Source organism: Molossus molossus, unplaced genomic scaffold, assembly GCF_014108415.1.
Source record: "Molossus molossus isolate mMolMol1 unplaced genomic scaffold, mMolMol1.p scaffold_m16_p_4, whole genome shotgun sequence".
NCBI lineage: Eukaryota > Metazoa > Chordata > Mammalia > Chiroptera > Molossidae > Molossus > Molossus molossus.
Window position 1 is genome coordinate 8,620,992 of NW_023425377.1, and position 13,486 is coordinate 8,634,477.

General features: G+C 51.4%; 1 protein-coding gene across 2 annotated transcripts in view; it reads left to right on the forward strand.

Annotated features, from left to right (window-relative positions):
- The window catches only part of SLIT3 (slit guidance ligand 3), a 552,483-nt gene that overhangs the window by 395,754 nt on the left and 143,243 nt on the right, over positions 1-13,486 (forward strand). For both annotated transcript variants that reach the window (XM_036240296.1, XM_036240297.1), the window contains exon 6: positions 10,915-10,986. In XM_036240296.1, the coding sequence (XP_036096189.1) occupies positions 10,915-10,986 (72 nt within the window). The remainder of the gene's footprint in view (positions 1-10,914; positions 10,987-13,486) is intronic.

Sequence of the window (13,486 nt, forward strand, 5' to 3'; positions counted from 1 at the left end):
ACAACACTTTGCTGTCTGAGCAACCCCCAAGTTACCTTCCACAGCCGCTGCCCCATCTCATAGTCCCACCAGCGCTGGAGGAGGGTCCCCATGTCTCCACATCCTCGCCATCGCTTGCTGTCATTTTTATTATAGCCACCCTAGTGGGTGCAGAGTGCCTCACTGTGAGCCCTGCGGTTTTGCACTGAGCACCTGCTGTGTGCCAGGCACTGTGGGGCAGGTGTCGCCCGCCCTCCTGTGGCCAAGGAACCCGGGCGTTCACTGTTCACTGAAGGTACCAGTGCAGAAGAGGAAGCACCCTTTCTTGGGGTGTTCCCGCTCTGCCGGGAGCGGGCTGGAATGCAGCTTCAGCATGCTCGTGGGCTGAGGTCTGATGTGCCTTTTTGTAGCGGTTAATTACAGGGACCTTGCTGTCCCCCTTACACTGAGCTTACAAGACACACTTTAATTGGCGTGATGCCGTGCACATCCTGGTACACGACCTGGTTTGTGCTGCCCAGTTATTTCAGGGCCTGCGGCTTCTGCACCTTTGTAACACAAGTCGGTGTCACCCCTGGGGCGGTCATGCCCGGGAAGGGTGGCTATCGGACACTTGCTGGAGCACAGCGAGCCGTCTCCCTGGGTGTGCCTCTCCTCTGCTCAGGAAAGCACTGTGTTGTCCAGCCTGTTCAGGAGGCACCCTTCATGTCCCAGTAGGTGACGGCGGTAGGTACCTGCCCGTCATCCCAGAAACTAGAACTAAAATCAGCCAGCTTCCCCCAGTGATCCTGGGAAAGTCAAGTGTCCTGGGAACCCCAGGGACTGAGGGAGAGACGCGGGACAGTGAGGGGCGCTGGAGTGTGCTGTCCTTACCTCCCACCTGCTTGCAAACCAGTGAAAGCAAGACTTCCGGTGACAAATGCCAAGACAAAACCTTGACATTTCTCACCAGTTTCTTCCCAGACTAAGATAACTGAGTTAAAACCATGACACAGTCATATTATAGTTTCCCCGTCTTTGCACTTGGAAAGTACAAGACAGGTATCAGGGTAACACGGTGGGTGAGCCCGAGACTCGCAGACCAGGAACAAGCCTCGAACCTGACTTTCTGATGTGTTAGCTGAGTTCTCTTGATGATGCAACACAGCCTCTCTGAACTGTGGCTTCCTCGTGTGTTTGCAACTAGTGCCACTGCTCTGAAATAGGTGTTTTCACGGAGGGGTGACCAAAGGGCCAGGGGTTCGGAGAGAGGGGCTCATTCTGCCTGAGTTGGTGCCGGAAGGTGTCATGGAGGCTGTGATCTCTGAGGAAGGGCCGGGACAGATGGGAGGGAGCCCCCCGGCGGAGGAGGGGGGAGGACGGGCCGCATAAGCGAGGCATGAACCGTGCGTTCTCGGTACAATCGCACTGCTCCTCGCCAACTCAGGAGTCGCTCGGTCAGCGAGAGTGTGGCAGACCTGGGTTCAAAGCCCAGCTCAGAGACCGAGCTCTCGGTGCCCCTGCTGCCTTTTCTGTGCAATAGGGGTGGTGCTGCCATGAGCCCCGAGATACGGCACTGAAGACCTCAGCTCAGTATCTGATGACTGAAATGATAAACAGATACCATGTGCAGTGTTACTGCGATTGCTCGTTGTTGTCACAGGTAGGGAGTCACTGAAGGCCTGTGTGCAGATTAAGGAATGCTAGGTAAGGTTAAGAAATTAGACACCAGCCTGGCCAGTTTGGCTCAGCAGTTAAACGAGTGTCGACTGGTGGACCAAAGGGTCGTGGGTTCGATTGCCGATCAAGGGCACGTACGTGGGTTGCAGGTTTGATCCCTGGCTCCAGTCAGGGTCGTGTGGAACCAATCAATGTGTGTCTCTCACATCAATGTTTCTTTCTCTCTCCTTCTTCCCTTTCCTTCCACTCTATCTAAAAATGGAAAAATACCCTCGGGTGGGGATTGAAGAAGAAGAAGAAGAAGAAGAAGAAGAAGAAGAAGAAGAAGAAGAAGAAGAAGAAGAAATAATTATACACCATAGCCCTGGCCATGTTGTTCAGTGGTTAGAGCATTGGCCCACCCCAATAAGGATAGTGAGTTCCATTCCTGGTGAAGGGCACATACCTGGGTTGCAGGTTTGATCCCCAGTCCCAGTTGGGGTGCGTGCTAGAGGCAGTCAATCAATGTGTCTCACATCAGTGTTTTTCTCTCTCTGTCTCTCTCCTCTCCCTCTCTCTCCCTCTCTCTTTCTCTAAAAGTAAGTGGGAAAATATCCTCGGGTGAGAGTTAACAACAGCGAAACAGGAAATTATACACCACAGATGGTGGTGTGGCACTTGACTGTTTTAGGTGCTCAATGCGCTACTCGACTGGTTATTAATTGAAAATGACCAACAAGAAATGGGGTTAAATTCTGCAATTACTCTCCTTAGCGGTTCTCGCCCATGGGAATTGCAAATACGCGCCCGTTAACATCCTTCTCCCTTCAGAGAAGAAGCTGCGTTCTGTGTCGGTTTCGGACAGCTGCTCACTTTCCAATCTCGCATGGGCTGGAAAAGTACAAAAAGCACGTGAGTCGGAACAGCTGTCCTCAGTTCGGAGAGCATATATTAGACACCTCAAATATCAGATGCTCTGGTCTGGGACGGAAGAAGAGGGGATAAAGGGATCGCCTCAAATCACAGAAAGATCCAAATAAGATGAACAGGAACTTCTTCTTGAGACTCTCATAAGAATTTGACCTCAGGCCACAGAGCTTCAGAGCCGAGAGACTTTGGAGATTATGTGAGGCGAATCCCTGTGTTTAACATTATTTATTTCAAAGCCAAGAAAATTAAGCCATGCCAGAGGCACCTTTTCAGAGTGCATGCGTCTCATTACTTTCATACTCAGAACTTCCTCCCGGATCCAGTGGTAATGTCCCCATTTTACAGGTGAAGAAACCGAGGCCGGGGCATGGACGGCGCCTCAGTTCGCACAGACTGCTGTAGAGAAAGGCCACAGGCCGGTGGCTCGCACACAGCAGAAATCTGTTTCTCGCAGCCCTGGAGGCTGGAAAGGCCAGAATCGAGGTGCCGGCGGGTCCCGTGCCTGCTGGGGGCCTGCCTCCTAGGGGGCTGTCTGCCCACTGTCAGCGCAGGGTGAAGGGGCCTCTTTTCTAAGGGCACGGAGCCCATCACGAGGACTCTGCCTGATCACCTCCCGAAGGGACCACCTCCTAACACAATCACTTTGGGGAACAGGTTTCTACATATAAATGGGGGATGATACAGACATTCAGTCTATAGTATTTTGCCCCTGCTTCCCCCAAATTCATGTTCTTTCACTTGCCAACACATTCTTTCCATCCCAATAGATCCAAACTCATTTCTGCGTCAAGTTAAAAGTCCAAAGTGGCATCTAACTGTCACCTCAGTGAGGGGTGGATGAGCTTCGGGGTGCGGGACAGGCACTGCCCTTCTGAAAGTGAGAGAGGGGTTGGTCGGTGCCGAGCCAGCCCCACACCTGACGGCTGGGGAAGGGTCTCTGGCCCGTGCGCTGCCCCCCAGGGGCACAGGGGCAGAGAGGAACCACGTGGTTCCATGGGTGCAAGTTCACAGGAGCCGTCGTTTTCTGTGTGATAAAGTGGGTAGCACATGTCAAGAGCCTCCTGCAGGTCCGTGTGCGTTGTCCACGCACCGTCGGGAAGACCCGGGACCTCCCCCTGCACAGGGCCGCTGCCTCCGAGCCTGTGCGCACGGAGGCCCAGTCCCCCACCCTGGCCGATGCTTCTCGGCCCTACTCAGCTGGGCTCCTTTATCTCTAGAGTCCAGAGGGGAAATCCCATGAGGGCGAAAAAATTTACAAACTCACTACAGTTTATGCCGGTTGGTTTAAAAAAAAAAAAAAAAAAGTAGGAAAAAAAATAGCAGAGATGTGGGAGATAACTTTCAGGCCCATTAACAAAAGCACATCCCATCTTTCCGTGGTCTCTCTCTCCTCCCCTGTGCCAGGGAGGGGCCCCAGATAGTTATCACTCAAGAGTGTAACTAGGGAAACCAGAAACCTGCCCCAATCGCTATGGAGACAGCCTTTTATTTGTTTGGCCTCTTGAGGATGCATGACATCGTCAAGGCCTCGGAGTACAACACGCTCCTGCTTACAGAGAAATGTCCATCCCCGAGGAGGAAGGCCGAATTGGGAAGAACACTCCTGCCAGGGCTTCCCACCGGCCTCGTTGCGGTGTGTCCGCAAGGGGACGACTGTCTTACAGTAGAGGCTTGAGGAGCCTTTCGGAGCTGACGGAATTGGAAGCCGAGTGTGTGAGTCTGTTTAAAGTTTAGGGACACTGGCAAAGGAATGGACCACTGAGAACCTGTTTCCAATGGAGTCCGTTTAGGGGCGTAAGAGGTGAGCAAGCATCACAGTTGGCCCGGGGACTGATGAGTTTCCCCGGAGGGGACTTAGAAGCTTTGATGCTAACAGGGGAGTGTTCCGGGCAAACCTGGGCACGTTGGATGTCCCAGGTGTCAAGCCCTTCGGTCCTAATACAGGTTGACACAGGAAAGAACGGACTTAAGGCAAGCAAGCCTCGGAACCCACGGGCACGTTCTGCGGTCAGGAACCAAGTTCCGTTGGTCCCTTGGTCTAAAAGTTGCTGGGAAACCAATGGAACTCTCTCATCATGAAAACGGGCTGTTTTCGTTTGATTTGCTCCCTGTTTGGTGGGTTTTTGTTGCTGTTGTTGTTTTACCTACAAAAGCTAGAAGTTTGTTTCCGATTGAAACTCGTGTAAATTCAAGGAGAGCTCAGCTCCTTCCCAGCAACTCTCCCTCGTGCGAAACCGGTCGCGGGGATGCTGCCCCCTGCATTTTTCCAGCACAAGTCCACTTGCCAAATGCCCAACAAACCGGGAACTGTAGACACAGAGTGGAGCTCTTGCAATGTCCAAGTGCTGTGTAAAACACCCCTCTCTTCCCCGCGCTCCGGCGTGCCTCTTCGCTGCTAATCCATCACCGGTGTTCGGGTACGTTGGAGCCCTCTTTCGCAAGCATCTACTGGAGTGGATGCAGTGGATCCCCCGCTGAGAGGGTGCGCGGGTTGAGCAGTAATGTGATATATACTAAATAAAGGTATCACTGGAGCCGGGCCGGCCCTGTACGCATAACGGTGCTCGTTAAAACAGGGTCATGCTCGAATTTTTAACTAAGTCTCGGCAGGATGTCCTGATCTGGGAGCTTCATTAACCTAGGACTCTGGCCTTTGCAAAGTCGGTTTGGTTGGTTGAAGCCTTTAGCATGCTAACAATCACTTGATTATCTGAATACATCTGGAAATGTGACTGGATACAGGTATATTAAATTTCGGCAGTCCCCAATCATTTTGTAATGTGCATTTGGTTTACATGCATGCAATAGGGCGAGATTACATGTGATTATTAGGTAGGGAAAACGGGTATCAAGTTGTCTGTTCTATAGACAGGAATCTTTGTATAGACATAAATAATTCATGGTCAGTAAACACATCTATGTGCATGTATTCTTGTGTCTAGTGGGCAAGGGTACAAAACATGCAAAATAATAGATTCACCTCTTCCTTTTTTTTTGCTCATCTGAGGTGTCATCATTTTCATGCGGAATTACAGTAGGTTCTTAATGAGGAGAAATAGTGACAATTCATTAGCAGACTGCTGCTTAGATCAAGTTTTTGATTTGCCTACAAAGTGTGACCAGTACCCAATTATATGTAGTGGATGCATTTCTTTTGAATATCATTTTTTTGTTGCTTTTGCCAGTTAAAATAACCTTGAGTTTTGTTTTTGTTTTCTTTTGAAGACCCCAGCCAGCAACAGACAAATGCTTCTATAATTTGTTCTTCAATAATGATTTTTTTAGAACATTAAACTGTCATAAAACAAAACAAAACAAAATTAAAACAACCTTTAGAATTGCTACTGGGTTTCTTGTTTTCTGCTTAAAGAATAATTGGATAATGGGGGAGAAAAGAAATCGCATGTCAAGGCTACCTGTGTTTTATCTTCTGGCTTATTTTGAGAAAGTAGGACTTCCCCAGGTGTTGTTGCTGTTGTTTTAAATATTGTAACATTCTATTTCTCCTCAGTATAGAAAAAAGAGTACACTCAAATATGTGTATGTATGAACATATATATTTCACCAAACTCAAACTCAAATTAGTTTAGCGTTTAGAATTATCTTACACCTTTTAAGATGATTGAAATGCAAACACCATAGGTGCTAACCTTCTTCCAAATATTTCCAAAGAATGTCTTACACTTTGTTCTCTATCCTGGGTACCTAATACAGCATGAACATGTAATAAGACTCAGCGGCTCTCATGGGTTAATTAATTGTTGGATTCTGAGTCCATGAACTTGCTTTGAATTTCTAGTAAGGATTCCCTTGTGAATTTCATGCAGAAGTCCTTCAGCTTATTTTGTACATTTTGTGTAGCTTTGCTCAGAAATGAGCAAACTGTTTACTTCAAGGGGTTCTGAACCTCAGCTACCTCTCCCATTCAGCATGAGCACAGCGGCAACCCCTGCCCCCCCAGGGCAAACCGCTGTCCCAGCTTTGGGGCCCAGGGCAGGTGCCCTGAGGCTGAGTCTAACCACCTAGGGCCGAGAAGCCTGAGGGCCCGAGCATCTGGATGAGTCGTGAACATCTGGATGGATGTGCTGTGGTGTGTCGACCTTGCCTGTAGATAACTAGCTGGGAATTCTGCATGTCTTTCAGACCTTCACAGCCCATTTCTGGAGATTTCTATTTTCAAAGTATTTCTCGTGGGGCCTCAAATACATCATTGAAATCACGGGATTTTCTTTCTTTCTTCTCTTGTTATGGTGGAGGTTGGGAGATAGGTAGATTGCTCTTAATATTGTAACCAGGTTTTTTAACCCCCCCCCCTTTTAAGGATTTAGATAGACTTTAAATTTTTGAACCACAAAAATAGGTCTATCCCACCTCAGTATGAAATTTGAAATGGTGACAGAAAGAGCTGAATTGTGATAACTGCGCTCATGAAAGGGAATCCTTACGGCGGCCTCTCTCGCTTTCTTCTCTGTGGATTTATTTCGAGTCCTCGCTCACGCTGGCTCTTCGGTCCGACTTGTTTATATTCTCAGAGTATAAAAACCCAGCAGCCGGGAAGCCCTCCCGGGGAGTCTGCCTTCAGCCCTCGTCCGAGGGCTCCCTTCTAAATGGCCTGCGGTATCATTTTAGCACTCACATTGTTTGCCGAAATCAGAGCTGCCCTGGGAAATTAGAGCAGTTGATTTAATATCAAGAACGTTTGGGGGCTCCTAGGCTTATTCACAGCCAGGAGAGTGCAAATCAAATGGAATATTCTGTATCAAGCAGAGGACAATAGAAGTGGCCTCCCCAAAATAGCCAGCCTGTCCTCCATCCTCCATCCTCCCTGCTCCCCATCCGCACCCGGAGCCCACGGAAATCTCACTTTATTCCAGGAGTCCTCCCCAAGTGTTTCCCAGCCGGGATCTGCGTGGCCGCAGAGGGAACGCTGGGTCACTGGTTATTAGTCGTCACAGGGACACAGGGTCCCAGCCAGCGCAGTGTGGCCCATGGCTTAGAGCTTTCTCCCGTACAGTCTGGACCCAGCCCGGCCACACTTCCCGTCGGAGGTCACATGCCGCCATCCTCCATAACCAGCCGTGACCTCCAGCGCTGTGCTAGGCACTGGTGCGGGTTGTTCTGTGTGTGAAGAAGAGAGGAGTTGGCAGCACGTGCGGCTCTGACTGTGGGGGGAGCACCGTCTGGCCTCCTGAGACCTGGGCCTCGCTTCCGGGGCTCCCTTTGAACGGGCCCCTGGGTAATGATGCTCTGTGTGCAGTGCCTGCCGGGCTATTTTGATTGCTTTTGGAGAGGATCTTTTAAGAGGCATAACCTTTGACCTGAGCGCTTAGAACACACGTTGGTGGCCTCCATTCACCCCCAGAAGCTCACTGCGACGTCCAGTGCTCTGGCCTTAGCTCCAGAAGGTTCTGTGTGCTCAGCAGTGCTCCACTCTCGGCACCCCCGCAGAGACGCCGGGCTTGCGTCACTGTTGCCTCCCCCCTGTGCTTCGGGACCGGCTTCCGTGTGTCTGAGACGCACGTGGGGAAGGAAAAGTGGCCTTGCCTGCACCAGCGTGTGTTGAGTTCGTTTTAGGGACTCTGGCTTCTTTGCAGGAGACAACAGCCTTGACGGCAGACCACTGATGAGCCTGTCACAGAACAGTCCGATGCTCAGTGCCCTGAGCTCATCTCATAGCTGGGGGGGGACGTGACTTGGGTGCGTGTCGGCCCAATGGGACCCTGGCAGACCCTGCGCCCTGCAGACTCGCATACGGCTGTATCCCTCTAGGGGGTGACTCTGACGACGGAGGCCGGTACCTTGTTTATCTGTGGTTAGACGTAAAGGAGACCATCTTGGCCACAGTAAATAAATGTCTTCTAGAAAAGCACACTTAAGCACAAATATTTTGAATTTCTGTATACTTTATATGTTCTAAATTGATCTATAAAGTACACCCACAGAGATGCTTATATTCAAGCACAGTTTTCCCGTTATCCATAAACAACGAGGCGTCAACGTGTGCCACCCACTGAAAAGATGTAAACATCTCGTCGTCGATGATGTGTTGGACATCTCCGCCTCAGCCCCACGGCGATGCGGGTCCTCTCTGCGAATCCTCGTCCCCACCACTTCAGTGTCCTGGGCTACAAGACCCCAGTGGGACACTGAGCAGTGGGGTTTAGTTTATCTTTTCCACACCTCCTTTCCCTATACCCTTCCTTTTTTCTTTCCTCTCCTTTCTGTGACTTTCTTGTCTTCAGTGCTCTCAAAAAGAAAAGGAACAGAAAACTCTTCACGAACCCAGCAAATAAATACTATTCTAGCGGGCACCTCGCTACAACGTCTGCACAACAGTGGGTGCACCACAAGCCGCCACGTCCACACACTGTCCCCGACTGCCCAGTCTGATGATTTAGATGCTCTTCTACTTAAGAGGACGGGGCCGTTTTTGCCGAATTCAGCATGTCCGTTGACTAATTTCCTGGAGCCAAAAGCCAGCTCCACCGTGTTTCTGCTTGGTAAGGCTCGGTGGCCTTGGCGTGGGGCAGGGGCTGTTGATTCATCGGCCCTTAAACTGGTGATAAATCTAAAGCTGGGCCGCAGGACTGGGCTCCCTCCACAGAACCTGGGCAGGAAATCGGCGGCCTGCCCGGAGGGGCCCCTATGAAAAGGTGCTCGGTAAACTCGCGTCAGGACAGGAGCCAGAAGAGGGAAGGGCGGAGGGCTCTCGAGGTGCCACCTGAGGGGCGTCCGCAAGGGCTCTGACCACCCCATAGCATGTTTCTGCTGCTTGAAATACCCGTTTCCTGTTCACTTGTCAGTTTTAAGCGTCTACTATGTCCTGTCGTGAGCATCTATGAGATGATTCAGTCCCGCATAATATGTGGCAGAGCCATCTGCCGCGACGCGCTGACCGCTCTAATTGTGCGTGCTTCACTCGGGCTCATTCCCGCAGTCCCACAGCTACGTAGTCTTTCAGTGGTGACAGTATTTTTATTTTAATTCCGCCTTCGGCAGGCTACGAAACGCTCCGTGAGGGTTGCCCGGCGTGGCTGTGGCACGTCTGATGCGGAGAGTTGTCTTAGATGGACTAGCGCAGGTCACACGTGACAGTTCCAGCACCCAGAGACCCCGCCACCCCCCAGGGGCTGGATTTTATCCTGAGGCAAAGGAAAGAATCAAGAGTCTCCCTGGGAGTTCCGGGTACAGCCACACTTCTTCTGGCCACCCCCTGCCCCAAAGACCGTGGTGTGTTCTGCACACAGAATACAGTCGATAATCCGGTGCTGATAACCTTCTTCTGTGTAACATCTTTTTTTTAGAAATCAAATGAGTCATCTAATATGAGATATTTAAGTTGGAATGTGGTTGCGGTAAATGCCCTGACTTCCGCATGCGATGTTATTTTGACTTAGAGATAACGGTATCTGTGCGTTATATCTCGACTAAAATGCCTCAGTCCCCAACTGGACCCTATATTAGTGAGGGCATCTTTTTTAAAAGACATCATGTTCGTGCTCAGAAGATGGGAAGGGAAATGGAAATGGGGCCCTGGAAGAGGTGCATTTAATTCTCCCCAATCTAAATGTAAGTGGTCCATCGCTAAGGCAATAAGGAGACTCCTTCTCTCCCCCCGTCGGGGGCGCGTCCATCAGTGGATTTCCTTCCTTAATGTTGATGAGGGTGGGTGCAGTTTGAGGGAATCTGTACTGAGTCAGAAAATGCTTCAGTAGAATGACCTACCAGATGGGCCCCATAACAAAGCACAGAGGCAGCAAACCACCACAGACATTTGGTGCTTAGAATAATAAAAAGACTATAAAATTAGATTAGTTGAGTCTGATTTGGAATCGGTATATTCCCCATGCACCCTCGCCGTCTTGGGCAGATACAGCCTTGAGATTTAGCACTGTGTCAGAAGACTGCCACTTCCAGTAAAAGGGAGACAGGGAGAGGGAGAGAGGGAAGAAAGCATTCTGGGAGGTCTCCGAGGGCACAGCAGTGACCTCCAATGATTTACAGGCCTTTAGCTTAATGAAATTGTTTCAGTGACATGACGGTAAGAGCTCGTAATGGATTGGATGCCCTAATGTAATGAAATTACTCCCTTCTGCCTAAAAAAAAAAAAAAAAAAAATGCGCAATTAATATTTACTGAGACCTGACAGCCCTGGGTGCGCTCGTCTGTGTAGTTCTCTCAGACAGTCGGAGAGGAGAGGCAGCAGCGTGGCAGCCGGGCTGGCTCTGTGGGAGCTCCTGGCAGGGACGAGCGGAGCCCGTGAGGGCGGAGGGACCGGCGCTCGGCGGCCGGGGACGCCCGGCCGGCCGCCCGCTCCTCGCCGCTGCCCCCGCTCAGCCTTCACGCTCTCCCCTTGCTTTTCCACAGGCAACTGGACAACAACCACATCAGCTGCATTGAAGATGGAGCCTTCCGAGCGCTGCGCGACCTGGAGATCCTGTGAGTGGGTTTGCGGCCGCTGCCTGGTGTGCGTGTGTCCGTGGGAGGAGGAGGGGGGAGCGCGTGGGAGCAGGGGTTCCGTGCGGGTGCCTTTCTGGGTCTGCTGCTGCAGTGCTACTGAAATGGGGAGCCGGGGATCCCTCCGTCTCACCTTGGCCAAAGTGTTTGCAGGCAGCAAAGTGCGATTTCTCACCTCCCGCAAACTGGGGCTCCTGCTGATTAAGTCTCAGTTGAGCCCTTTATTCCTGGATGCGCCCTCCGTGTTTTGTTGCTGGGCAAAACAGATGGGCTGGAGTAGCCCCCCGGCACCTGCCAGCGCGTTCAGGGGGAGCCTGTCTGAGTGTGGGCATGCGGGAGACAGGTTCTGGGTCTGGGAGACCCGAGAGGGTCACACCAGGGGGTCAGTTGGGAATCACCCAGAATCAGAAAGGGACCCTGGCACCGGACTAGGGGGAGGCCAGACAGCCAGGTCAAGTCCAATCATTTCCCTTGCTCCCGGGCTAGCACCTGAGGTTTAAATCCAAACTTTAAGCAGTGACCTTAAAGAGGGGGGTGGGGGAGGATGAGCGGAAGCGGACCCCTGCCCAGAATCCCATCCTGTGTACCTGATCCGGGAACACGGAGCTGCTGTGTTCTGCGTTTTCGAGCGGGGCTCGCTAAGGAGACCCGGCGGCCAGGGCGGGAAAGCCAGCTAGGAGTCATCTTGGGGTCATTCGCACTAAAGTTGAATCATGTGAGAAAACATCTCGATGGTTCTCACCCCAAGTGTACGTCTAGCTGTCCCTGATTTGGGGAGAGCTGGAGAGGCTGGCAACAGAGCCCAGCAGAACTCGCGTCTGGAGACCCCGGGTTCAGTCCCGACTCCACTCCTAATGAGCTGTGTGACCTTGGGCAAGTCCCTTCCGCGCTCGGAGCCCAAGTGTTCTCGTTTGGAAAATGAAGCGGTTGGTTGCTGTATCTGGGGGGTACCTTCCTCCTTCCAAGTTCTATAATTGCTTGGTTCTAAAAATAATTCTGGTGGTACAGTCCTATCCAGTGAATGCTAAGTGTGGGATCTGTTGAGCATCCCCCCGAAAATATAAAATTACATAGTCACCAGGTCGCCTGTCTCTGACTTCCAGAAGAATGAATAAATGTCAAACAAATGAGGGAATATATTAAAATGTCTCTTTGCACATAAAAGAGGGAGTTAGGGGCTTCTTTCCACCTTCCTTCCCCGGCCCCGCAGACAGGAGCCCCCGGGCTGGAGAGCGCCTCCGTGTCGCAGAGAGGAAGGTGATTCCAAGAGGAATCAGGGGGATTGACGGCGAGGCCGATGCTGCTGGAAAGCTGAGAGAATTCCCAGCTCAGGAGACAGGACCCACAGCCAGGGAGAGAGATTAGGTTGTCATTCTGAGATGGACGGTCTGTCCTCACCCAAACTCTGCCCCGCGAGCCGGCAACGCAGGCATGTCTTCGAGGGAGGGGACGCCAGCCCACACTGAGTAAGCTAGGACTTCTCTTATCAAGAGGCTGGAGCTGAGAGGGGTCGGCACCGCTGGCCCTGCCTACTGAAAACGCCTCTGTCGAAAGGGCTGCTGGAAGAGTATCCCCCTGTTCCTGGGAAGGGTGAGAAAATTCCTTGGGAAGAGCTCAGGAAATGAAAGTCGCCAGCTGCCATGAAACAGCTGGGAGGAGCTGACAGGCTGCAAGGTGGATCTCTGCACTAGGCTGGCGGGGTGGCCTCCCGCCCGCTGTCCGGGGGAGGGGCGAGGGCTTCACTCAGACACCTGGGTTTGGAATCCCGGAAGCCAGGGCACTCGGGCCAAGCTACTCAGCCTCTGAGTCTGTGTCCCTAATGCTAAGAAGGGCTCTCCAAATGGTGTTACTTCCCTTCCCTCACTTTCTCCCTCACTTCCCCCCACCCCGTCAAACCCCTGTCCAGGACGGAATTGAACTGCTCAAAAAAGTTGGTCTGCAGGTACACCAGGTCTCTCAAACTTGAAGCTTATGAATCTATGATGGAAAAAAAAAAGAAAGTTCTCATTCTCCATCATTGCAAAGAGCCCACAGGATATGATGAGTTTATCTTCTCCATTCCAAACAAAGCCAGATCAATAGCTTTGTTTTAAAGATGCACTCATTTGGCCTCACATGGCTAAGTCCTTAAAATTAATCATAATCAGTTATTCCATGGGTTTCTAGTCTCCAGCAGAGGCACGCAGCTCTGCACCCATCCATCTTAATGGGGAGCCACCCTGAAATTGGCTAGAACTGACATCTCCATTCGAAGAACCTCCCCTCCCCGCCCCCGACCTCCCAGATCTCAGCGACGCATCGACACTGCATAATGCTTCTCTGTAATCACAACTTGGGCTCCATAAAGAATCTTGACAATGAAGTAAACAGGAACTAAGTGAGGGCATTGTGCATTAACTTCACACGTTCTTCAGAGAGATTCAGAGAGAGAGGAAGGAGATCAAAACTCTCGGCCCCCCGGACAGGTCATCTTTCAGCACCT